The sequence below is a fragment of the Rhopalosiphum padi genome, chromosome 1 (assembly GCF_020882245.1).
Source record: "Rhopalosiphum padi isolate XX-2018 chromosome 1, ASM2088224v1, whole genome shotgun sequence".
Lineage (NCBI taxonomy): Eukaryota > Metazoa > Arthropoda > Insecta > Hemiptera > Aphididae > Rhopalosiphum > Rhopalosiphum padi.
Window position 1 is genome coordinate 32,207,237 of NC_083597.1, and position 25,096 is coordinate 32,232,332.

At 27.4% G+C, this 25,096-nt stretch overlaps 6 protein-coding genes across 8 annotated transcripts; 2 read left to right on the top strand and 4 right to left on the bottom strand.

Annotated features, from left to right (window-relative positions):
• Positions 1 to 2,059: 2,059 nt before the first annotated feature.
• On the bottom strand, positions 2,060 to 6,940 carry LOC132917805 (synaptic vesicle membrane protein VAT-1 homolog). Its single transcript, XM_060978729.1, has 6 exons — positions 6,627 to 6,940; positions 5,486 to 5,674; positions 4,935 to 5,145; positions 4,564 to 4,818; positions 4,026 to 4,270; positions 2,060 to 3,270 (listed from the first exon to the last, which is right to left on the bottom strand). The coding sequence occupies exons 1-6, from the start codon at positions 6,699 to 6,701 to the stop codon at positions 3,199 to 3,201; spliced, it is 1,047 nt and encodes a 348-aa protein (XP_060834712.1). The 5' UTR covers positions 6,702 to 6,940; the 3' UTR covers positions 2,060 to 3,198.
• A 1,590-nt stretch (positions 6,941 to 8,530) lies between these two features.
• LOC132919201 (26S proteasome non-ATPase regulatory subunit 10-like) lies at positions 8,531 to 11,650 on the bottom strand. Of its 2 annotated transcripts, none has more exons than XM_060980598.1 (6): positions 11,190 to 11,650; positions 10,938 to 11,036; positions 10,730 to 10,876; positions 10,475 to 10,641; positions 10,232 to 10,394; positions 8,531 to 9,046 (listed from the first exon to the last, which is right to left on the bottom strand). In XM_060980598.1, exons 1-5 carry the CDS (start codon positions 11,301 to 11,303, stop codon positions 10,250 to 10,252), a joined length of 672 nt encoding a protein of 223 aa, XP_060836581.1. In that variant the 5' UTR covers positions 11,304 to 11,650; the 3' UTR covers positions 8,531 to 9,046; positions 10,232 to 10,249. The 2 variants fall into 2 exon arrangements, with proteins under 2 accessions (XP_060836581.1, XP_060836573.1); XM_060980590.1 differs by having other exon boundaries at positions 8,531 to 9,051.
• A 147-nt stretch (positions 11,651 to 11,797) lies between these two features.
• Positions 11,798 to 15,046, top strand: LOC132919194 (phosphatidylserine synthase). Its single transcript, XM_060980578.1, has 2 exons — positions 11,798 to 11,995; positions 12,199 to 15,046. Exon 2 carries the CDS (start codon positions 12,216 to 12,218, stop codon positions 13,500 to 13,502), a length of 1,287 nt encoding a protein of 428 aa, XP_060836561.1. The 5' UTR covers positions 11,798 to 11,995; positions 12,199 to 12,215; the 3' UTR covers positions 13,503 to 15,046.
• Positions 15,047 to 15,578: 532 nt separating this feature from the next.
• LOC132925449 (prostasin-like) lies at positions 15,579 to 20,296 on the bottom strand. Its single transcript, XM_060989848.1, has 7 exons — positions 20,283 to 20,296; positions 19,475 to 19,494; positions 19,206 to 19,327; positions 18,050 to 18,263; positions 17,316 to 17,477; positions 16,169 to 16,369; positions 15,579 to 15,973 (listed from the first exon to the last, which is right to left on the bottom strand). The coding sequence occupies exons 1-7, from the start codon at positions 20,294 to 20,296 to the stop codon at positions 15,840 to 15,842; spliced, it is 867 nt and encodes a 288-aa protein (XP_060845831.1). The 3' UTR covers positions 15,579 to 15,839.
• LOC132919216 (U11/U12 small nuclear ribonucleoprotein 25 kDa protein) lies at positions 19,324 to 21,231 on the top strand. 2 transcript variants are annotated; one of them, XM_060980620.1, is made up of 3 exons: positions 19,324 to 20,202; positions 20,519 to 20,805; positions 20,909 to 21,231. In XM_060980620.1, the coding sequence occupies exons 2-3, from the start codon at positions 20,548 to 20,550 to the stop codon at positions 21,152 to 21,154; spliced, it is 504 nt and encodes a 167-aa protein (XP_060836603.1). In that variant the 5' UTR covers positions 19,324 to 20,202; positions 20,519 to 20,547; the 3' UTR covers positions 21,155 to 21,231. The 2 variants fall into 2 exon arrangements, with proteins under 2 accessions (XP_060836603.1, XP_060836593.1); XM_060980610.1 differs by having other exon boundaries at positions 20,196 to 20,332.
• Positions 21,152 to 25,096, bottom strand: LOC132919226 (chromatin accessibility complex protein 1). The gene is made up of 4 exons (XM_060980630.1): positions 24,852 to 25,096; positions 24,618 to 24,784; positions 23,075 to 23,195; positions 21,152 to 21,405 (listed from the first exon to the last, which is right to left on the bottom strand). The coding sequence occupies exons 1-4, from the start codon at positions 24,865 to 24,867 to the stop codon at positions 21,272 to 21,274; spliced, it is 438 nt and encodes a 145-aa protein (XP_060836613.1). The 5' UTR covers positions 24,868 to 25,096; the 3' UTR covers positions 21,152 to 21,271.

Consider the following 25,096-nt stretch of genomic DNA (forward strand, 5'->3'; position numbering starts at 1 on the left):
ATATGTTAGACGCGCGTAAATAAATTTTAAACTACGTATAGACAATAGGCATATTATACATTTATACATTTTAGCTTGTAGTACGCAATTTTAAAGTATTTTAATGAAATTCGAGTGCACTTTACGGTAGGTAGATACTTTTAAATTAAGTATGAAACAATCAATGAGATAAGATAAAAAATTAAAATAGTCTTTGAATTTAAAATATATATCCATAATAAGTTATTTTGACGTATTAAAATACCTACAGATGATACTTATTTTTAAAAGTATATAAATATATAATACGTATTAGAAATTTGAATATTCAGTAAAATAAAATATTCAAGTATACATACAGATTATATAAAAAAGCAATTATAGGTAGATACTTTCAAATACTTTTGACTTGTTTTCTTTTATAAATTAACTGATTCAACATTTTTTACCATTTCTATACATAACAATATAACATTATAATTGTATAGAAGATTTTCCCTCAATTATTTGGTATAACGTATAACTATAATTTATACTCCTTTATTATTTTTCCTAACAAAGTATTTGAAGTTACATAAAAAAATAAAAATACATATAATATTACATACAAAAATTCTAAGTTTACCTCAATATTTTTTTTCATTATTTTACACAATGTAATTTAAAATAGGAAATATATAGACTAAAAAGAAAAAGTATAGGCACCTATTTGAAAATTAGTATATTATTTTAAATACAGATACTCGTACTTTGAGAAAGCATTTAAAATATTTTGTTCGAGTATTTTTTTTTCAGAACCTATGGACTCATTTTTTAATTTAAAAATGATAACATAAATTTATGTTTATTCTTTTAATAATAATGAATTGCTACAATTTTAATATTGGCCATCACAATCATCACATAGTACATATAGATACAATTTCAAAATTAGGTATAATATTAAAATATGTATAAAGTGTTTAGGTTATTCATTTCCAAATTAATTATGTGTGTTGTGTAATAACGACATTGTTAATACTGAAATCGATTGACACACATAAGCAATTGCGTTAACTAAAATGAATATGTATTAGTTTTACGGAATGGTCAAATAGAGTTAAATTCGAATTTTACCTTTTTTTAACCCGGACACATTTACCACATTTTATTTTAGATAAATAGTGTAGTTAGACAAATCCCCACGTAACTCTTGCGTAGGTATAGTATTTTTTATTTTTTGTGAGAACTAAGAAGCTAATATTAATAATTTAAATAATAACACAAATTAATAACAAAATAAAAATGTTGAATAATTTCTAATTTTTTAGTACCTATACTAGGTAGAATGAAGCTACTAAACTAGGCTCTAGCGATCAAAAATCAAAATGTATATAATTTACATAATTAACTATTAAGTATAGGTACTAGGTAGGTACCAGTGATGACTAATGAACATATAACAGATAACAGTTACTTGTTGTTGTTGTTATACTGTTATATTATGGTAAATGGTAACAGTGTTTTACTTAACAGTACCTACCTGTCCTACCTACATAGCTACATAAGAAATGTTCATGTCATAAATCATAATATAAATTGTTCGTTTTAAATCCTTTGAGCAATCATACATGCAATTTGTGTCAAAATGAATAAACATATTATATTGTTTTTTTAAGATAATTTAATGTAAGTAGGCTACACTTGCAATTAAATCCGCTCTCGAGTATAGTGATTGCAAATACCAATAGGCAATAACCGAAGTAAAGTAGGTATAAAAAACTATTGAAATGTGTAACATTTAAAAAAAAAAATTTAATTGTAATTTATTAAGTTGACTTATTGCAATATTTTTAAATTACAGAATAACTATTGCAAATATATATATATAGTTAGTGTTGGAATTTTAAGCAGTCTTTTTAAACTTTTGTATCGACACACAGCTGCTCCCCTCTCTCCAAGTCACCCAAGTGCCTACCTATGACTATCATACGACATCGTATCGTATAATCTACCCCCCCCCCCCAATCAAAAATCCTAGATTTATCACTGGTAGGAGTACTAATCAAATCATATTTCTTTTACTACAAAAGACATTACCTATATAATATATATATATATTTATTTTTATTTTAACATTACTTTATAAGTATTAGGTACAATAAATGCATACAATATGAATATAAAATGAATATACACACATGAGGAATACATTTTAAATTTGATACAAATTATTTGTAGGTAGACTACAAAAATACTTTAAAATCACTTTTTAATAGGATTTTTAGTAAAAAAAAAACTAACTATTATCTAATATACACATTAGGTACTATTAGGTATAAAAAAATAAAAATAAATGTTCTATAAATCTAAATAGAAGGAAAGCAAGTATTACTATACTATAAGGCAGCGGTTCCCAAATTGTGCACCGCGGTGCCCTAGGGGCACCTCGAACACTTTCTAAGGGCACCGCGGTCCACGTAAAATTAGTTATCAATGAGTATTTTTTTTGTTCTGTCTTTCGTGTTATTCACAGCAGGGCACCGTGGCTAAAATTGGGTCCAAAAAAAGGCACCGCGGAAAATAAAGCTTGGGAACCGCTGCTATAAGGTATTACATAACTCATTATATACAACTTGCTTTCAGTGGCGTATCTAGCACAAAATAATTGGGTAGACCAGTTTTGTTCTGTAGCGTGTAAGTGTGTTTAATACTATTAAGGAAGATTTATCTTATATCATATGGAATATGGGTATGATAATAACATTCAATTATAAATATTAATAATATTAATAGTAACATTTTTATTTTTGATATAAAAAAACCAAACAGTCATATAAAAATTGGGTAGGCCCGGGCCTAGTCGGCCTACCCTGTAAACACACCACTGCTTGCGTTTCAAATTTATTAAAGAGTAGGTCATTTGCATACAAATATTAAATTATCATGTACAACAATTTATAGACAATTAATTATAATTATATGTAATATGATTTAATATTTAAGTCTTACATTTTAAAAATGGATAAAATTTTTTTTAAATAAATTATACTAAAAAAAAATAAAAAATAAATTAATCTATTCATTAATTCAAATATATAACCTAATTTTTAAATGATTATATTCACTTAGAAACTATTAATAATAAACATTTTAAAAATATATATATTATAAATTAAAGAGAGTAGACACAAATTGACAACAGTTTCAAAACCAAATAAACTTGAAAATCTTTTCTTGTTATTGATTTAATTTTAATAAGACTTTCCCAAAATTCATTCTTTTTGCCAATATTGTCTGAGCTTCAATAACCTAAAGAAATGTAATAATACAACTGTAGAAAAATGTTTGAAATTATAAGCATAAACATAAATCACAAAACTATCAAACAATCATGTATGATTGTAAAATTAAATTAAAATTTTTAGTTTTAATTCATAATAACAATAGTTATATAGTATACTTGATAAGTATTGTAAGTACTAAGTACTAAGTAGGGTGAGAATGTTTTTAAAATAAAAATATCTGCTGATTTTTAAGTTTTAATAATATAATTACTTTTTTACTTGGTAAAGTTTTTAAAAATATTCTTTGGAATTTGAGATTTAAGAAAAACGACCTACAATATTCCCACATTGATAGTAAAACGCAACGGTTAGTATCATGAGTGTATCATCGTGTAAATAGACCGATAATATTTAATAACTATTAAACTATGCAAACATTACACTATTATACAATCATGCAAATTATGCATGCATAATTGTATGAGGGGAGTTATTATGAAAGTTGTTGTCGATTTATTCTAAATTTAGAAACACTGATCTATAATATATATTTTTTTTTTGTTAAAAATCAAAAAAATGCACTTACAACTACAATTATCTAAAAGTAGAATAACTACTAACAGCTTTTACATCATACTAATTACCAAACTGGCATACTATTTTATTCGCAATATGCATTATTAAATAAAAAAATGTGTGGTCAAAAGCATTCTATTCTTAGTTATAATTTTAAAAGTTTGATATATAATGAACATGTTTGTATGCATTTTTCTTACTCACATTATTAAATGGTAAGATCTCATGAATTATTGGTTTTATTAATTGATTCATTAACATTTTGAATAATTCTTCCATGATATAATGAATTTTGTTTGGGTTAGAATCAAACAGCAAACCCAAATGAAGACCACTAACAGTGATATTTTGTTCTATCATTGTTTGAGGGATCAAGTTTTTTGTTTGCCACTTCATAGCTAATGACCTTACAATTTGTAATGTTTCTCCATTAATATAACAACTACCACCTAAAATAAAAAATTTATTTATGAAATATAAATAATAAAAATAAATTATTAGTTTTTAAATTTGCCAAACATACTTATTAGGTAGTCTATAGTTCTATTATTTATACATTCAATAAGTAAATTAATAAATATTAGTGATCAGATCAGTTTCCTATTCTGATTAAAATTTCCTATTGCCAAGTAAACTAACTGCACAGAGTATATATTATATTGCAGACTACGGCTATTTAGGTTGTTACTTGTGTCACTTTATTTGGTATAAAGTTTATATTATTTTAATTATAGTAACCTACCAATGATAACTAAACGACCACAAGGCTTAAGTAATTTTTGACTAATCTCAATATTTGGTCCACCAATACTATCTATAATTAAGTCATAACCCAGTGGTGATACATTTTTAGCCAGTGTCTCATAGTTTTCATGGTGTAACACATGAGAAACTCCATTTTCTTTTAGTTGTTCGTGTTTAGATGCTGAAGCAGTTCCAACAACAACTACATCTTTCACAGTTTTTGCTAATTGAGTTGCAGCACACCCAACACCTCCTATAAAATAAAAATCACATTTAAAATTCATAATGATAAAATGAAAGTAAGTACTATTCTTTCTATATAATATTATATATACATATAGAAATGCCTTTTTTTTAAATCCTTAATACCCGCAATTGAATGTATAAGAACAGTATCTCCGGGTTGTATATTGCCCATGGTAAAAATACTCAAGTATGCAGTCAAATAATTGGCTGGTAGAGCAACAGCATCTTGACCACTAACACCCTCCGGAACTAAAAAACAATTATTTGCTGAGACTATAACCTTTTCTCCAAACAGTCCTCCTGTCCAAACATAACATACTACTCGGTCTCCATACTGTATAAAAAGTCAATAAGAAATGAATCTCATTAAAATAAAGTTTAAAGTTGTAGCCAAGGTTGCAGGATATTATTAATGTAAGTTTGTTTTGAATTTATTGGTATAAGACAACATATTTAAACAACAATAACTATCATTATTTTATTTTATTTTTTTAACGGTTAAATATCTTTACAATCTGTATTAATAAATACAATTAGAAAAAAGACTGACATTTACAGTTACCTACTACACAGGATGACATGATCGAAGGGGAATACCTATAACACTACTTCAAATCAATAATTATGGTAAAAAATTAACAAATAGCAATGAATAACTTTATAAATTTTATTACTTGAAAATTGTTCACTTCATTTCCAATAGCTTCTATTGTGCCATAACATTCTGCTCCAAGCACACGTGGAGTTTTTAGCTGGCGTAGAAAACCTTGTCTAGTATATATATCACTAAAGTTGACACCGCATAATTGAACTTTTACACACACACTTGTTGATCCTAAAAATTCAAGTGGCCAACATCTTGTCTAAAATAAATTAGATTTAAAATATATAATATATAAATAATATATTATCAAATAAATTTCATAATTTATTTAACATTATCTTAGATAGATGTATGAATTTTAAACTTCAACTTGAATAATAACCAAAATAGTATTATATTCAGGGGCGCCATTTGGAGTACCGCAGGGTATACATTGGTGGCCCTATTTTTTCTTATAACATATTGGCCTGCCTTAATTTTATACTGTGCCGGTACAGCTAAAATATAATAAATAAACTATTATAATAATTTTTGAAATATATATTTTATAAATTATTAAAAATTTGTAAAAATCAATCTTACATTATTCATTTTGCTAATTATTTATAAACTCTTAATTTCAAACTTCAAATAATTTAATGATACAAATAACTGCATACTAATATCTTACATTGATTTTTTTTATAATATATTGCTTACAGCTTTATTTGTATAATCAAAAATTTTATTTGAATGATAATACTATAATAGTCATAATTATTCATTATAAATTGAGGTGCTTAAGTTAAATGTATGAATTATATTTAGTGTGTAGGCTGGTTCTAAAACTTTTACAAATAGTCTAAAATGTATACATAATGTCGCGCGCCCTATCTTTAAGACAGTAATAAATTTCAAAATTTTTATTATGTTCTGATATGGTGGACAAATTTGGCCTGCTTAATAATTTAGCAGCCCTATTTTAAAACTGAATTGGCGCCCCTGATTATATTTGACTCTAAGGGTAGAAATATGTACTAAATTAATTATATTAGATGATTAATTTAATTTACTAAGTACCTACCAACCAATTATTAAATAATTTTCATATAGAAGTATATAGGTAATAGCTAAAGTAGGCAAGTACCTACCAACTAGTATTTAAGTAAACGTATTAGATACCTACTAATAACTTAGGCACCTATACTATAGTATTCATAAATTATACTTACTTTTATTTTATCGTACCCGCCATAACCTTCCAACACAATACATTTAACCTGTTCAGTCTGTTTGACATTATTCATTTTTTAATGTTTTTACGATATTTAATTTTTAATACTTTATACAAATTACAACGGCCAGTGTCAGCTGGTAGGCAGTAGCAACTATATTCCTATAATATTATCAGATTATCTTATATTTTTATCCAAAAAGATAAAAATCATACGCATGGTTTATCTGTAGTTCTATGAACATATTCGTCATTCGATGATTCGAACAATATTGATTATGATTTTTTGTGTTGATACTTGATAGTTTATTATTCAAATTTCAAACCAAACCAAAGACCGTGGTTTATATTATAGCCTATTACTATTATGAATATTATAATGAGGCAAAAAACATGGCTGTAAATAGATGCATTATGCATAGAGCCCTGACAAGACGTAACTGTTGAATAATCAAACAGGTTAGGATACGTTAATAAGTATAAGGTACTTATACTACCTTACATTTATATACCGCTATTTATATATTTTATTATGAATTACGATTTTGTAATTCAGTGTGTATACATTATCTGAATATATTTAAGGTCTAATAAAATTTGAATTTTCTTATAAATTGTAATAAAAGAAACGTATTTTATGTTTACAAATAAACATACATCTACGATCTTCTCTAGTAGTCTAGTTCTCTGTCTACATCGTGAATCTACTTAACCCCTACAGTTATTTAATACTTTTCTCCTATAAAGGTGTTTTATATACCTACCTATTTATTTGAGTTACCTATTTGTTTAGTTATTTCTACTTTGAGCTCAAATGTCCCATAAAACTTCAAAATAAGCATGTATTAATTATACACTAAACAATTCACTTAATATAGGTACAGGGTGATTTTTCTTCTATACCATAGAGTAATAATATACACTACATCACTACTCAGTGGCGTGCTCAGCTTTTTTGAAAGGGAGGGGGAAGGGGATATTCATTTTTGACTTGTCACGGACCCTAAATTTTTTTTTCGTGTAGATAATGTCTAATACATCATTACAAAAAAATCCAAAGGGGAAGGATATGACACCCTGACCCCCCCCCCCCGTGAGCACGTCACTATCACTACCTAGTACCTACTACCTAGGTACTCATTATTTTCAAAAAAATTAACATTTTTTTAATATAATTTTCAGTCAAAATAAAACAACATTTTTACTTTTATGAATGACAAAATACATTTTTAAATTCATATTCTGAAGCACAATATTTTTTGTGGAATACTTCGATACATAAAAATCTAACTTTAGACGAGTAGTTTAAAAGTATTTTAAAGTACCTATAGTTAATCGGAGTGGAGTGGTATGGAGATCCTGGGATAGGTTATGTTAGGAAATGTTGGGCTACTACTCCGCTCCTATAAACTTAAAATACCTAAGTACTTACTACTCATCTGAATTTTGGCTCATGATAAAAGAATCTCTATTCACTAATCCCGGGTAAAAGAAAAATTAAGGACTGATTAAATAGTTATCTTGCGCCGATTTTTTTTCATATTCTATCGCTGAATAAATATGTAAGTACCTAGTGTCCTAGTTGCTAGTACTTACCTACTACCTAAGTTAACAATTAATTAAAATACTGACGAGATAAAATAGTGTATTCTTATAGTTTTTAATGTTAAATATATACATGGAGAATATCGAAATAATGATTGCTGTTCATGTGTTTGGAGGTATTGGTTCGATAAATTGGAAATTGGATACACATTTTTATTCACCTCACAATTAAATGTATTAGCCCAGATACATTTGCATAACTAAAACAGCTTGTTTGGAAGGCTAAATTCCTTTAATATTTCGTACCCAAAGGTTAAAAGGTAAAAACACTATTTAAAATAATATATTAATACTATATAGTTATAATAATTATAATTTAATTTAATATAATATAGTATATATCAAAATACTAATTAATTATTTAAATATACAACAAAATTATTTCAGAATCTATACAAGATGTATATTTAATTATTATTTACAATAAATATGGAGCAGGTGACTGTCTTCAATTCCATATTGTATATTACGAACAATACATTTTGTTTTCAAATGATTTTCAATTATTAGTACATTACATTTACATCAAATTAAATTTTTTTTATTTTATATTATGTCTCAGTAAATATATACATATTATTATGACTACTACTTTTGAGATTTTTAAAATATGTAAATTTGAACACATAATGAATTGCACATAATTGCAAATAATCATATACAAATTAAAATTATATTTACGTAAGTACTAAAGTAGTATCATAATTAATAGGTATTTTACAAGATTCAAAAACATATATGCTAATAGTTCAAAGACATTTATTAGTGTTGTATTTGTTTTGATCTTCACAAATTACTTTCAAATTAGCACATCTATTCTGAAAAAAAGAACAAAATAATTAAATTTATAATTAAATAGTTAATAAATAACATTAAACTAAGCATTCAAAATAATGTTGTATACATTTTTAGATAATGCAGTATTGCACTGAGCTTATACAAAAAGTCCATGAAAAAATATTTCAAGCAAAATGTATTAGGAACTTAGTATATTAATTTAGTACCTATGTAAGTTTATAATTAGTTTTATGTTCCATGTTAGGTTACATGAAAAAATTAATTAATAGACAATAACATCCCACTTCTTTAAGGGACTATTAACTCAAATACTCAATATGACTCATTAAATGTTGAGTGATTATTCATGCAACCCAGCATCATTATAATGTTATATAAAGGAATATTTAAAATGAAAAATATACAGAACTTTTTGGAATTAAAGTATTTTATTATTAACCTGGTATAGATTGTATACAAAGTACTGATAAATATAAGACAAACAACAATTGTAAGAGCTAGAATAACATATTTAAGTACATGGTAAAGATTGTAATTTAGCAAATTTTGTTCAATATGTATTAATCAAGTTCCAAATAGATATGTTTGTATACAATATGTCCCAAAAATCCCGTATACTCAAAGAACCTTTGTGGAAAAACAATGAATTTAATTCAACTAAAAGAAATAAAAAATTAACCAAGTTAATTATACTTAGATCTTAACATTCTCAATTTAAAGGTAGATATTTTTAATAATTTTCATGAAAAATTTGGAATTATAATAGAGTTTAATTTCATTGTATTTTTATTTAGTTAATGAAATTATTAATTTCAAAAATATCAAAAACTTAACCAGCTAGAATCAATTATATTACTAAATTATTAGCTAACTTTTTATAATTGGCTTTAAAATGTGGCTATTTTGAATGTTTCAAAAAAAAATATATTTTTGTTTGATATTGTATAATAGATTAAATTGTAATTTTTTCTATATATTTCTCTAGATGAGACCTCATTAAAAAATATTGATTTGCTTCCAAGACCCTTCATTGGGACAATCTATTATTTCAGTTAGTTTGTAAACAAAGTGATTAAAATATAATTTACTTAAGTTATTTTTCTTGGACTTTCTTATCATTTACTAAAGCAGAATTTTAAAATACTCATCCTTTATTCTGTATACTTTTTATATTATTACGACATATTATATGATCCTCACCCAAGACAATATAATATTTTAGATTTTTCTCAAAATGCCTTGAACATCAGATGGTGCTAAATCAAAAGGTGTTAATTTTTCTTTATTTAGGAGAGTACTATCAGCTCCACTTTTAATCAATAATCCAGCTTCTTGTATACGTCCCTCTTCACAAGCTAAATGGCTAAAAAATAAGTTAAATATTAAATAAAATCAAAACTTTGTATTATTGACCATAGAAATTGAGAAATTGTTATTTTTTACAGTGGTGTGTTTCCATAGCTGTCTTTAGCATCTACATGTACATCACAATCCAATAAAATTTTTAACACTGCCGTGTTTCCTTTTGATGCACATCTATGTAATGGTGTTGCTCCTCTATTATCAGCTATATTAACATCAGCACCTTTTGATACTAAGTATCTGACAATCTGTAATTGTATATTGTTTATTTGTTTACGTATCATGATATATATATATATATTAATAATTTATTTTGAATTTTGAATTTTGACTTACTTCAGTCCATCCTTTTGAAGCTGCATATTGAAGTGCAGAATGACCTTCTTGATTTTTCGCGTTAATATCTACTCCATATTCTATAAGAGTTTTCACTATATCAATACGGCCACCTGATGCTGCCAATATAAGAGGAGTTGTTTGCATCTGAATCAAATAACAATAATTTTAAATTTACCTTTACAAATTATATAATTTATATATTTACATCATCTCGAGAATCTTCTGGTTGACCATTTTCGAGAAGATATCGTACAAGTCTATCATGGCCTCCAAGTGCAGCCCAATGAAGGAGCAAACGATTATTCTAAACATGTATAAGAATAAAAAATTGGTTTCATTTAGGTTGTATCTATAGCTATTAAACAAATTATAACCTTATTATAGGTAACATTCAAATGATAAATATATTTTATAATAGTTTGAAAACTAAAATTATAATCATCATAATATTACTTACAACATCGACTTCTTTTAACAGCCTCAAATGCTCTTCAACTGCTTTCATAACTTGATCAACATTACCTTTATGAGCATCTTCAAAAGTTTTTTCCTTTACCTTTTCAAAATCCATTTTATAATAATCTGCTAAAATATTAAATAATAGTGAATTCAAATAACTTCTCCTCTACAACTCAAGTTCAGTTGTTCCTCGCGTTGTAGCGTTCGTACTGAACGTCTCTATAATAGTATACTATATAGTATAGTCTCTACAATCTACCGTACTATACAAGATACAATTGAATTTTATATGTTATCTAATATCTATGAACTGAATACTAAAATTACTATTACGCATAGACTTCTTCTAATAGAATATTATATTAGAAATTATAATATATTATAAGTGTATGCTACTATGCTATTACAACTTGACGAGTATTTTGTATTTATTTTACTCTGCATAACAATTGAAATAATATTGGAAGTATTGTCTAATGGTATAAAATAGATTGTGGAACAGCCATTTTTTGGAACAAAGGGACCAAAAGGTAGTAATCCGTATGCCGTTCATACGTACCGCGTACGGTTTATTATCGTTCAAACCTTATCAATTATTAATCATTGACTAGCCGTGAGCCGAGGGCGAACGGCGATCACTCCACTGGCTCTTCTGCTGTTCATTAATCATTTAAACACGTGATGTGCTCAAAATGATTTATTAGTTATTTTTCAAATTTAAAATCCCAAGATATGAGTGACCGAAAACAGTAAGTGCGATTCAGTACGAGTGAGGAGTGGTAAAATTATTCATTTATATCCCTGGTAAGTACATTGGTTTTTAAATTTTACATTTTCTACGATTTTAAATGTGTCTATAGCTTGATAATAATAATAATAAAAAAAAACCCGCTTAAATTAAATAAAATATATGATATATGTGTCCATTCAATGGAAGTTTTTTAAGTTAATTAAATACAAACCTGACACTGTCCCCAAGTTTATTATTTGTTCTCATTTGTTGCCAGAAACTACCGGTCGCGCCATGGTAGTCCAGAAGAAAGAAAGCGTGTTCAACACACTCAACGAATGCGAAGTGGAAGATATCACTTTAGAGTTTTTCTACAAACCTCATACCATAACTCTATTGATATTGTCAATCGTTGGTGTAATTTTTATGTCCTTCATTCGAGATGATAAATTGATTGATAGCAATATATGTGCTGGAATCTGGTGCGTTATATTTTTTCTGCTACTTGTATCTCTATTGGCATTCCCAAATGGTCCTTTTGTGAGACCTCACCCAGCTGTCTGGCGGATGGTATTCGGACTCAGTGTTCTATATTCGCTAACATTGCTGTTTTTATTATTTCAAAAATATGAAACGATCAAAGGAATGATATTATGGCTTGATCCTAATCTAAAAGATTTCCGAATTGATATGGATAAAGAATATGGTGTTAACTGTTCAGATATTACTGTGGAAAAGTTTTGGGCACATTTGGATGTATTTGCGGCTGGTCACTTTTTTGGTTGGGTATCAAAAGCAGTACTAGTGAGACATTATGGAATATTGTGGTCAATGAGCATGATGTGGGAATTCACTGAAGTGATGTTTTCTCATTTATTACCAAATTTTAAGGAATGTTGGTGGGATGCTTGGATTTTAGATGTCCTACTTTGCAATGGATTTGGTATATGGGTTGGGATGAGAATTTGCAAAATGTTAGAAATGAGAGACTATAATTGGCCTGGTATTAAAGAAATTGATACAACTAAAGGTAAAATCAAGCGAGCTGCACTACAATTTACACCAGCTAGTTGGACACAAGTTCGGTGGCTAGATCCAAATTCATCATACATGCGCTTTTTTTCTGTGTGCCAAATGGTAATTATGTGGCAAGTATCCGAACTAAATACATTCTTCTTGAAGCACATATTTGAAATGCCACCATCACATCCACTAGTTGTTGGCAGACTTTTCTTTCTGAGTATCGTTGTTGCACCATCTACTAGACAATATTACACATATGTGACAGATCGTAATTGTAAAAGACTTGGGACACAGTGTTGGGTCTATGCAGTCATAATGGTCACAGAGTCACTGTTGTGTATAAAGAATGGAAAAGAACTATTTCAGCAGACTGAAATTTTTAACATATCAGTATGGTTGATTATCATGCTATTTTTCTCCGTTGTCAGTGTTTTGGGCTTTTGGCAGGCTGATTGGTTAACGGGAAAAAAATTAGATGCAGAATTTGTTCCAAATTCAATCTCAAATGATAGCAATGTTGAAGAAGACTACACAACCAGCAAAAGCAAAACACATTAAGTTTAATTGTCCAAGTAGCGTTGATTAGTAGATGCCAAATATTACATAAATACCTATTAGAATCATTAAATGACATTACAAATTGTTAACGTGATGTATGTGACCTATTCCTTAAAATAATTATTTTGGTATTCATTTATTTAAAAATGGGACATGTATATTACCTTTATGAGTTCTTTACTATCAGATCTTGTATTGTTATTAGTTATTGTAATAACCTTATGATAAAAGACTTATTTAAGCCTAGTCACCTTATGTGTATTTGTTATTACCTATTTTAAATCATTTTTCTTTAAAATGCTACGGTTATTTATTGTGATAAAAATATCAAGTACTGAAATTGTAATATTGTGTGTTTAGTGCATAAATAAGTTATTCAAACTACTCATTTGTATTTTTTTTTTTTTGGTGTGACTGTATTGACTTTTAAATGTTCCATAATATTAAATAAAATTTACTATGAAAATAAATGTCTTGTAGAATAATAATAGTATACATCATTATAAGTACTAAAATATTTAGGTGTTACACATATTTTATTTAAATTTTTGCTCATAGTAGAATAATTAGTGTATTAAAGATGAGATATAGTATCGTAGTGCCATAGTATTTAAATCATTATTCTATACTAATATTTTGTTTGCACTTTAAAAATCTAAATGTAGATTATTTTGAATATTAAATTTAAACTTTTAATTGTTTTATTAATTTCTCTATCTTATTTAAATGCCATAAATTTGTCCATGATATTATATAATCAACAATTCAACAACCCAATAATCATGATATCATTAATATCCAGAAACTTAACTTAGAAATAAAAATATAGTATAAAGGTATAATAATTGTTTATTTCATCAGAAATCCAATCTTAAACTAATCTTTTAGGAGACATAATTTTAATAATACTCGGATAATCAATTTAAATAGTAAATAAATAACAATGTATATACAAACAACCAGCTATCATACCTTTGTAAATGAAACAATATTGTATTATATTTTCTAAATTATTATCATAATTCATATATATCATATTATGTCAATACTATTATAATTTAATATAAATATTCAATAGATGATCAGTAATAATTAATGTTTTTATTATCTCATGCTTTATAACTGGATAGTTATTTTGATTAAATTAATTCTTCATTTTTAGATATATATTTATATTTATACATGCTTTAATTAATTGCTTCTCTTATTATATATATTTTTATTGCAGTTCAATCATTTTCATAAATGTAATTATAATAAAAATTAAAAATATAAACATATAAAATGTTTTAAAGAAAATCGAACCAATGTCAGTACCTATAAAACAATGATAAGTACCTTATCTAGTTTTTTGTTTGGCACCAGTTCTCAAATATTTTGTTTTAAGTTTTATTTTTAAAAAAAAACATATTTTTTTTAGACAATATTTGTATTAATTGTTTTATATTATCTTCTAGTGCTATTATATATATTATATATATGTTTGTTAAATATAACCAATTATCAGCTTATCTTGTATAATATAATGTGGCATTTATGAGTAATTTCAACTGAATTTTTATTATACTTAGACAGCTAGAATACATTTAAAATATACTAAATAGTAAATAAAAATTTTATTTCATGCATTTTAACTCTTATAATTATATTCAGTATCGTCTAAGATTGTGAGGTTCAAGCTAAAATTATGAAGAGCCTTGCTATAAAATAAACAATGTTTACTGATTATTTTCAAAATTAAATTATACTTAAATGTTTTGTTATCAAGACACTGATTCTGATATAATAATACATAATATAGCATGGCTCTAACTTTATAACAACTATGGTAGTCTTGTACTCTTGTTAGATTTTTGTGTTATATTATGAACATTTAAATATAATTTATTTTAGGTATTCAATAAGTTATATAAATAAAATTTATATTTCGATAACATATTCCACTATTGACTATTGTGGAATACGAGTACAAAAATAGGTATAATGTTTTTGTTAATCTATAATTATAATTCATAATACTACTAGCTATATATTATATTTATTTTTAACTTAGACAAATTAAAAAAAAAATTGTGATGTTAGTGTAATTTTGTAAGTTTATTTAAACGTTCAGAAAATCGTACATCTAAAACTTTATTTATTTCATATTTACATATTACATTATTATGACTACATTATTTACAAAAATTATATATTTATTATTTATATAGGCAATATGTACATTATATCAATATACATATTCATTATTTACAATTTTATTATAATTAAATACATAAAATTTAAATTACTTGATAGAATCATAATGAATTATTTTTTTATCAAATAATCAAACATAGTTTAATTATTCTCGAGTTCCGTCATAACTTTTTTTAACCATTCTGTGTAATAAGACACTCGTGTGTACACACCGGGCCTATTTTTTTTGCCGCATCCATCGCCCCACGATACCACACCTGTCAATATAAACTTTCCTAAAAGAGAAAAAAAACTTATGTCACGTTAACTTTTTTTGTTTAAAAATTAACAATTAGTCTTCCCCCCCCCATAACAATTCTATTTTTTCATTTTGCATCAAACCTATATTATTATTTTGAGTTAAGATTGTGTTTTGACTGATTTCTTCCTTAAATACTTAATGTTTTGATCCTTGGAAAGTTAGAACCTACCATTCACTTGACAGGCCAGTGGTCCTCCAGAATCGCCTCCACAAGCGTCTACTCCGCCTTCTAAACTCCCCGCGCACAACATGCTATCCAATATGAACTGGTGTCGACCTCCATAAACATCGTCGTGTCGACAAGTTTCTAAATCCAGCAAGGGTACTGACGCGGCTTGCAAAACTTTAGGCAAACTGGTCATGTCGTCTTCTAAAAAAAAATATGTAAAGTTTCACAGATACATCAAGATACGCCGTAGAGCCTACAACTGATTAACCATTAATATATATATATATGTTTATATTATATTACGGAACACTTACAGTGAGTTACAGATGTTGTATTCCTGATGAGAGGGGCGATAGGATTTCGAACTACATCTCGGTATTTCTTCAGTAACTAGGCCATTAGTTATGATGGTTAAAACCCCCACATTTTTGCAACATTTCGGATGTTTCATCTAAAATGCTTTTTATATTCCAATCATTTTACATCGATTTCCCACTGACTATTTTAGTGATTTCATGTTTTAATTTATTTTAATGTTTTGGTAATAAAAATATTTTTTTCTAGTTTTGAGAAAAACTGAAAGCGTTCGTCGGCTGTACGAACACGCGGGCCAAATGTTAAATACAATGATACTACTATTGTATTAATTCGCAGTTTTTTTCGAAACTAGAAAAAATATTAAAAATTAGGAGATTAATGAAATTAAAATGTTGAAACGTCAATATTTTCAGAAAAATTAACTCTATAAAGCTAATAATATTATTATCGATTAGGGTGGTTTCGCCACACCCTCCACACGATCATTCATTAATTCTTTACTAAAAATACCTACCTATATTTTTTCATAGAGCAATACAATTTGTTTTAGTTTTAATTAACCTACTACATTAAACTTTTAAAAAAATATTCACTCAATTGTTAGATATAACCATCACTAGAGGAATTTGGTATGGCTTTTAATATCGCATTTATATACTTAAACCTGTAAATTTATCTATTACACTTAAAATTAATCTGTAATGTAATAACAAAATATTATACAAATCCTAGACGTATGTCTATAATAATTGTAATTGGGTTCGCTCGTTTAAATAAATAAATAATAAATAATAAAGTAAAAAATATAGTTAAGTAGATAAAAACATACGTTTTTGTGCTCCCCAACCAGTCACTGTACACCAATCTACGTCGTTGGCTTTCGTATAGTAATCTGGCAAACATATTGGTTGCACGTGCGTATCAAACTTTACTCCTTTACTGTTCAATGAATTAATTTTTAATACCGCTATGTCATGGCTATGCGGTCCGTCTGAAATATTATAATTGAATATACGTTCAATCAATATAGTATACTATATTATACACTATCTGCATAATTAAGTATATTTTATCTAAAATATTCAAATAACAATTGATTTTCTTATTATTATTATAAGAAATGCATATATTTATTTATATAGGTACATATACTCTATTATAAAATCAACAGTCCACAGTGTTCTAATGAATATTTAAAAATAAGACTTAAATTATTATCTTAAAAATAAACAAAAACGAATTAATCAAATTCAAATACTCTTATATAGGTAGTAAATAAATAAATATAATATTAAATATTAAAATAACATTAAAATATTTGAGCTATAATTGGGAACAAATTTTACACATTTTTATGAAAATATTATATTACAAAAAAACCTATAGCTCATAACGATTTATAATTAATGTTTAATTAATTATACTATTAAAAAAAACCTAAATACCAATTATTATTTTTATTATTATTATACATAGTACCATTGATTAATATACTAGTATATATATATAGATAGATAGATACTTAGTAGTTAGAAGGTATATTTAATCAATGATACTACTTACCTTTTCTAAATTCAGGGTGTACTAATGCCTTTTGTACTCTGTATGTTTTTTCGTGTTTATCGTTTTTTGCTAGGTTATGTTTACCAACAATAATACGTAATTGAGATTTTTTAAAATCTTTTAAGCAATGTGCCGCCGTTAAAGCTATAGTCTCGGAAATAAGCGCTCCTCCGCAGTGGTGTTCCCATCCATCTTTGTATGCTTGTAATTCCACCTGTTGCAGTGATTATAAAATTACTAATCATTTATCGATATTTTTAGTCGCTAAAAAGATGCAAAGTAATCATAGCGATTAGTAATGACAATTAATAATTGCAGAATAATAATCCTGTAATTAAATGCAAACTTATTTTTTCTCTTTAAAAACTGTAATTGACAATTGTAGTTTGTTAGGTAGATATTTATTATTATTAATAATATTTATTTATGTATACGTGATGTAATGCCATTAATTATTGCTTATTGTCATTTTTAATGATGATAAATCAAAAAATGTATTGATATTTCGAAATTGTATAATAGACAATTTAAACGAATATTTATTAGATACCTTCCTATTATATACATATAGGTACATATTACACATATTACACACGTTGTTAACGATATAAGCTATCAAATAAAAACACAAGGTAGAGCAAACCTAAAATTATAACAGCAATGTTTTATTGTCTCCCATTCACTTTTATCTAAGAATATTTTTTTGTTTAAAAAAAACATTATACCTATAGGTATGTATTTCTAAGGTGCAAAAAATAGGATAAAGCTTATTAAAAATATGTCAATATAACTTTATAAAGTTTATACTAAAAAAGTTTCAATTTCCGCGTGTGTATGCTGTGTGCGATGTCCTCGCAGAACTTCAGCATAAGTAGGTATTATAGTATATAATAATTGAGTAGGTACCTACATCGCATAATATATGATTTGTATGCTGTACATATATGGTTTATTTTATCCTACTTGGTACATTAAAAAACCCTTGTCCTAATTGCGAAACGCCTGACAAAATAAATGTTTAAACTACCGTAATTTATTTTTATCTTGCGTATACCCGATTGCAACAATTTATTGGATTAAAAAAGTTAATTATATTATACGGGCGAGTTATAAGTTGGTATCATATAACTGCAATAGATCGATCATTTTTTTTTACCTGCCAAGGATATGCCCCGTATGGCGTAGTTGAGCCTCCAATGATTTTGGTCTGCGGCCATCCCCGTTGACTCAACTGATGAGACACTACTCTCGTACCGCAAACAGCGTGCTGCAGCTGGTCTGAAAATCACAATAAAATCGTATAGAAAACCCGTTTTAATTCGCAATTTACTAGTAAACCAATTGGGTGGTTAAATTCTTGCGACTACGTAATGCAAAAATGAAAATAACAAGCGCAGGTGTGTTGCTCACCCGTTCGACTCTTACCTATATATTGTAATATAATGTAATATAGTTATTTATAGATATATTTAGCCAGTGGTAATAACAGTTCCCACCCGTTCCTTGTTTTTTTTTGGCGGAAAAAAAAGGTATATTCAGCCACTCTACGTGCGTTTTGTCCCCTAAAACAAATCGCACGTAAAAAGGCTACAATATATCTTATTTATTTATTTATTCTGTTATTATACATAACAGCTACAGCGGAACGTTTTTATATTACTTATATAATATTAAAAAAATATATATATGATTTGAACTTTGAACGTAGTGCTGCACCCCGACCTTGGCGAACGCATATTATTATTATACCGTAAAACAATATTATAATGATTAGTGATATATATGCGTATAGTGTATACAGAGTGTCTCTGAACGAATTGCAGACTATTTAAATGAGCGATACAGTTAAATCCTCCAGTCACACGTCCTATAATGTACAATGTACATATAATATTATCGTTCCATCACTATAATATGTGTCATCGATGAGTTTGCAGGCGTAACACGATATTATTCTGTGAAGACCGAACGGTTTCGACGGCACTAGATAAACTCCGCGCGCCTAGTTATAGTATGTACCGACTGGTGATCAGCGACTGGCGATGCTGCGGGACGACCACGACATCATATTGTTATAAATATGCGCGGACACCGATGTCTATAAAATAATGATATTGAGCAACGCACTTTACCCCTTCTTGCACGTACAAAAGGTATATTATTAAATAATGATATTGTTTTGTTTATGACACGTAACGGTCCTATCTTAATGGATAAAACGTGTCGTCTATACCTGCATAACCACATGTCCACATGCTTAGAACACCGGTTGCGATATTATAGGTACATCATTTATAATTAATAATAATACACCGTTTTCATTTCACCGGCCCACATGCCGAGCGATTTGATTATTTGATTGTCAGCCGATTATTGAAAACGTTTTTTGACGACCTTGTCCCGTACCTACCTACAGTTTATACTTATCGTAATACATCGTCCTTAATAGTAAAACTTTTTTTTTTACAGCAGCAACACCGAGAACCGCGTGGGGGCCGATGTGCGAGCCTGCAGATCCGTCGTCTTCGTGTACGCTATCTGAACTAGAGGATGTTGATGTCGCAGCAATCAGTCACGAACGACTCAAAGACTTGACGGGCGAAGTGTTGAATGCAGTTCTGGACAAAGACAGCGTATTAGGAGACCTACCGAATAACGTGACGTTGGGAGAAGTCGATTTACAAATCGCAATCGAACACGGCCGAGCGATAACCGTGTACTTGGAACGCTTTGACGGCATTATCATCCCGATTGTCGTTAGTATATAACATAGTTAAACGCCTCAAGTTTGCTGGCAACCAATATTTCATTTATGTAATAGAATTGCCTTGTATAATTTATTACCTCTGTTATTTTTAGGTACAAAAGAATGGAGCAAAAGTGGGAGACTTGAAAAAAAGCATCGAGAGAAAAATGACATTACATTTAAGAAGATCTGATGAAAGATCAACCATCAGTTGGAGACGAATATGGAAAACATATTGGTTGAGTTGTAATGGAATAAAGTTAAAGCATAATAATGATTTAATATCAAAGTATGTGGAAAATAACTCAAAACTAGTATTTGTAAAGCGATTTAGAGAAAAAAATATTCACGATCAGTAACTTAAAAATGAGTACTTTAATATTAAAATATTTATACAATAATTTATAAATAAAAAAATGAAAAAAAACCAATGTAACTACACATATTAATAGTTAACTGTTAAGGAATATAAATAATTAATCTGATGATACTGAAGACGATGAAGAATGTGATGTTTGAGAACTGTTATCATTGTCATCGCCATCTTCTGAGGATTCTTTACCAACCAATTTATAGTATTCAGCCATGGTAATCTTTTTAGGTAAAACCTCTGAAAAACAAAATAGGTATATTATATATGTATGATACATATTGTATCATGTTTATTATTATATTTGAATTTGACAATACATAACAAAATAAAGCTCAGAATAAAAGAAGTAAACCTAGGATATCATTACACATGGAGTAAAATGATTACATAAAATTTTCTTTTAAGAGACATCAAGAAAAGTCCTATTTATTGCCTGTTTACATCATTTATTTATTGCAATAATATTGCACCTATACTAAGCAACAGCTTATTTTGTTGAGCTCAACAAAGCCAAAAACACGCCCAGTCTCATTAAATCATAGGTGCCAAGTTTTAAAAATCTTAACGGATGCCTTGGTATCATAGGCATAAATGTACAATTTAGGGCATGGGGCTTAGCCCGGGTCAATATAATGTCCCCGTAAAATCCAATATTCTAATGAGTGCTCAATACCCTATAATAATTTCAATGGGTGCCCAAATCTCCGACCCCCCATGTACATGGTGCTTATGCATTGAATTATAGTATGTGTAAAATGTAGTCCCAGTTGATTCAGTAGTCTATAACCCTAGTGGTATATATGATATACCTACTAATATTTTACAAACTCCTACCAGGGAATACTAAATTTTAACAAGCTGTTCCTTGTTTTATATTATAATTGATTTGGTTCACCAAAAATAACAATTCACCACCTTTTTTCTTATTCTCCACCATAATGCCTAAGTGTCATTAAAATCCTATTACCACACCACTGTATGAGCCTATAAGTCCCATACAAACGTACATTCATTTTTTTAATTACAGGACGGGAGTCACTGACTGATTGATTACAGATCCTGATGGTCGAGTAATTGTAAAATATAAAATATAGTTTTTACTAGTGATGGGTCGAACTCTGATTTTTTAAATCGAACCGAACTTGAACCGAACTTTAAATTATTTTTTCGAACTCGAACCGAACCAAACCTTCATATTTTCTACCGAACCTAACCGAAACGAACCTAGAATCATTTTAAGTCGAACTCGAACTCGAACTCAATATTTTTTATCATTATTATTATAAATGATACATAAGGTGCCTGTTACAGTTTATAACTTTCTATCGCCAATAGTCTAATTATTTCTAAAAAATGATTATCAATTTTTATTTTTTTTAAATAAATTTTGAAAAATTGTACAAATATTTGGTCTCTGAATTATCGTGGTCAGTAAGTCAGGTTCGACAAATATTTTCAAGTTCGATTTTCGAACAGTTCGACCCATCACTAGTTTTTACATTATGTTATATATTTGTATGAATAAAATGTGCATATTTTATACATTTTTAATAAGTAAAAAATATCATAAATGTATTTTGGACCGCACAAAGTTCCAAAATAGACCCAAAAAGAAATTAGTAGATGACCCTAACTATAAAAGATAATATCCATAATCAAGTATATATGTAATGCTGATGCATATAACTTTATATTGCATATTTGCATAATATATTTTAATACATTTTTTTAATCCATATAATTTTGAAATCTACAAGTAATTAAAATATGACAACTTTGGTTTCACTTTATATAAAAATTCTAATTAGGATAATTCAAATAACCTAATTTTTGGCATTTAAAATTCATTACTATGAAGAAATTACTTATAAGACATACATCATACACAAATAAAAATAAAATTTACCTCTTAGGAAATACATATTTTCATTTTCTTCAACAGCTCTGGCAAGATCATTATATTCTAAATGTCTGTAGTGTCTTTGTCCTTTAAGTGCATCCTGTGCCAGTTTTTGTATAAATAACTCCTAAAATACATTACAAAATTACATATTTGCATCATAAATAAATGTTTCTAAACAAAGATAGAACATGAACTTAAATTTATATACACAAAGAATCCTAGGAAATTCAACAAGGCGACTTATGACAATCTGGTGTCATAACATATTATATTAATAAACATACAAATAAAAAAATGGTACTTTCTTGTTATACGAGACTACAGCTATTATTGCTACTACCACCCAAGACTACCTCCGTTATCTAGGACTACCAAAATTTACAGACATTTTTATTACACAGACCCCCTTATTTTTATTTATATTAAGAGAATGTAGCACCCGCACGTATGACGTCCTCTTAACAATTTAATCATATTTAATTTTTTGATATTTTATTTAATCTATAGATATTGTAGGAACGGCCACATTTGAATTATATATATATAAGAAAAAGAAATAAAGAAAAGATTTAAATACCCAGTAATCATTTGTAATACATTTAACACGGCGCACACCACAAATACTACAGACACACTTGGTGTACAGTTAGGTAAAGACCACACGTCTATATCAAAATTAATTATAAACGGCAAACACCACAACTTTCATTAAACTAGACTACTATGAAATTACTGCAAAACAGTCTACTTTCCATCACCTGAGAAACATCAGATTAAAAAAACTAATAATATAGGTAATGATAGATATATTATATAATAATATTATAACTAATAGATATAACAACTGTGAATTGCAATGCTAGAACACAGCGAATGGATATCGTTCAGCTAATTGTGGTAGTCACAAAAAATTGCCGTAGTTTCGTATAACAGGAAAGTATCATTTTGGTAGTCTTAGATAACAGGATTGTGATGTTGTCTAAAAACAAGGTAGTCTCATATAACAGGAAAGTACTTAAAAAATAAATGTAAGCAAATTTTATAGCTGAAAGTGTCAAAAAAGATTTTTTTCAAAATTGTTCATGGTTTATTTTGTTTTGAAAGAAATTGTATATTTCCTAAAAAAATAAAAATAAAATACTTCTACTGCAATATTAATATAAAATTCCATTTTTTTAAGAATATTGACGGCAAATATAAATTTAAATGTATCTTTATATCTTCCTTTAATGTCCAGTTGTTTATCTGATTTGAAAATAACACATAGTGATTATAATATATAATATTTTAAAACGATAATTATTTAATTATATCTATATTAACACTCTAATACTAAAAACTATCCTTTAAAATAAACTCACTATAAAATTACAAAGAAACTTCAATAATATAATGGACCAAAAACTAGATAGATATCTAAAGAAATCACCACTATTACATGTTACGTAGACACCATTATAATATAGAAGTATTAAAATTATTAATAGAAATTAATTAAAAATATAATTCAATTGAAAAATGTATAAAAATAAAATTGTATTCTTACCGTTGCTTTAGTGACGACATGCAATGACGGTAATCCTATATTTTCAATATCTGGTGTACTCTTCATGATGGTACGTACTCTTGATATAGGTAAATGCATGTCTTTAGACCTTGGCGTTTTCGATTTGTCTTTATTTGAATCATTTAGATCAGTACTAGTACTAGAATCTAAAATTAAATAAATATTTAATGCAAAAAAATAAAATGTATTACAGATTAAAAAAGTAATACTCACTGTTCAAAGCTGACATAATTAATGTTGTAAAACAACTATATTACACAGAACTAGTAAATCGAAAATTGTATGAAAGATTTTTTTGAAAACAAGGAATAGCAAGTAGCAACCTTTAAAATTATATGTATAAACGTACGCTGTACAGTAATGATGTAGTCTTATAATGATTATGAACTACCTATATATATAGTATATAAGATATAATTATAAGTTTATAACCACATTTTACTTATTTCATCCAAACG

What these genes read in the sequence shown, in the direction of transcription:
- LOC132917805 (XM_060978729.1), bottom strand. Translation starts at nt 6,701, where the DNA reads ATGAATAATGTCAAACAGACTGAACAGGTTAAATGTATTGTGTTGGAA. An exon ending in ATGAAGTGAACAATTTTCAA is followed by an intron (nt 5,146 to 5,485) that starts GTAATAAAATTT and finishes CTTTTTATACAG; the next exon opens with TATGGAGACCGAGTAGTATG. An exon ending in AGATCTTACCATTTAATAAT is followed by an intron (nt 3,271 to 4,025) that starts GTGAGTAAGAAA and finishes ACATTTCTTTAG; the next exon opens with GTTATTGAAGCTCAGACAAT.
- LOC132919201 (XM_060980598.1), bottom strand. Translation starts at nt 11,303, where the DNA reads ATGGATTTTGAAAAGGTAAAGGAAAAAACTTTTGAAGATGCTCATAAA. An exon ending in CTTCAAAAGGATGGACTGAA is followed by an intron (nt 10,642 to 10,729) that starts GTAAGTCAAAAT and finishes ATACAATTACAG; the next exon opens with ATTGTCAGATACTTAGTATC. An exon ending in AGCTATGGAAACACACCACT is followed by an intron (nt 10,395 to 10,474) that starts GTAAAAAATAAC and finishes CTTATTTTTTAG; the next exon opens with CCATTTAGCTTGTGAAGAGG.
- LOC132919194 (XM_060980578.1), top strand. Translation starts at nt 12,216, where the DNA reads ATGGTAGTCCAGAAGAAAGAAAGCGTGTTCAACACACTCAACGAATGC.
- LOC132925449 (XM_060989848.1), bottom strand. An exon ending in CATTATATTACAATATATAG is followed by an intron (nt 19,328 to 19,474) that starts GTAAGAGTCGAA and finishes TGTGATTTTCAG; the next exon opens with ACCAGCTGCAGCACGCTGTT. An exon ending in ACGGGGCATATCCTTGGCAG is followed by an intron (nt 18,264 to 19,205) that starts GTAAAAAAAAAT and finishes TCACTGCAACAG; the next exon opens with GTGGAATTACAAGCATACAA.
- LOC132919216 (XM_060980620.1), top strand. Translation starts at nt 20,548, where the DNA reads ATGTGCGAGCCTGCAGATCCGTCGTCTTCGTGTACGCTATCTGAACTA. An exon ending in GCATTATCATCCCGATTGTC is followed by an intron (nt 20,806 to 20,908) that starts GTTAGTATATAA and finishes TGTTATTTTTAG; the next exon opens with GTACAAAAGAATGGAGCAAA.
- LOC132919226 (XM_060980630.1), bottom strand. An exon ending in ATGTCGTCACTAAAGCAACG is followed by an intron (nt 23,196 to 24,617) that starts GTAAGAATACAA and finishes AATGTATTTTAG; the next exon opens with GAGTTATTTATACAAAAACT. An exon ending in AAATATGTATTTCCTAAGAG is followed by an intron (nt 21,406 to 23,074) that starts GTAAATTTTATT and finishes TTTGTTTTTCAG; the next exon opens with AGGTTTTACCTAAAAAGATT.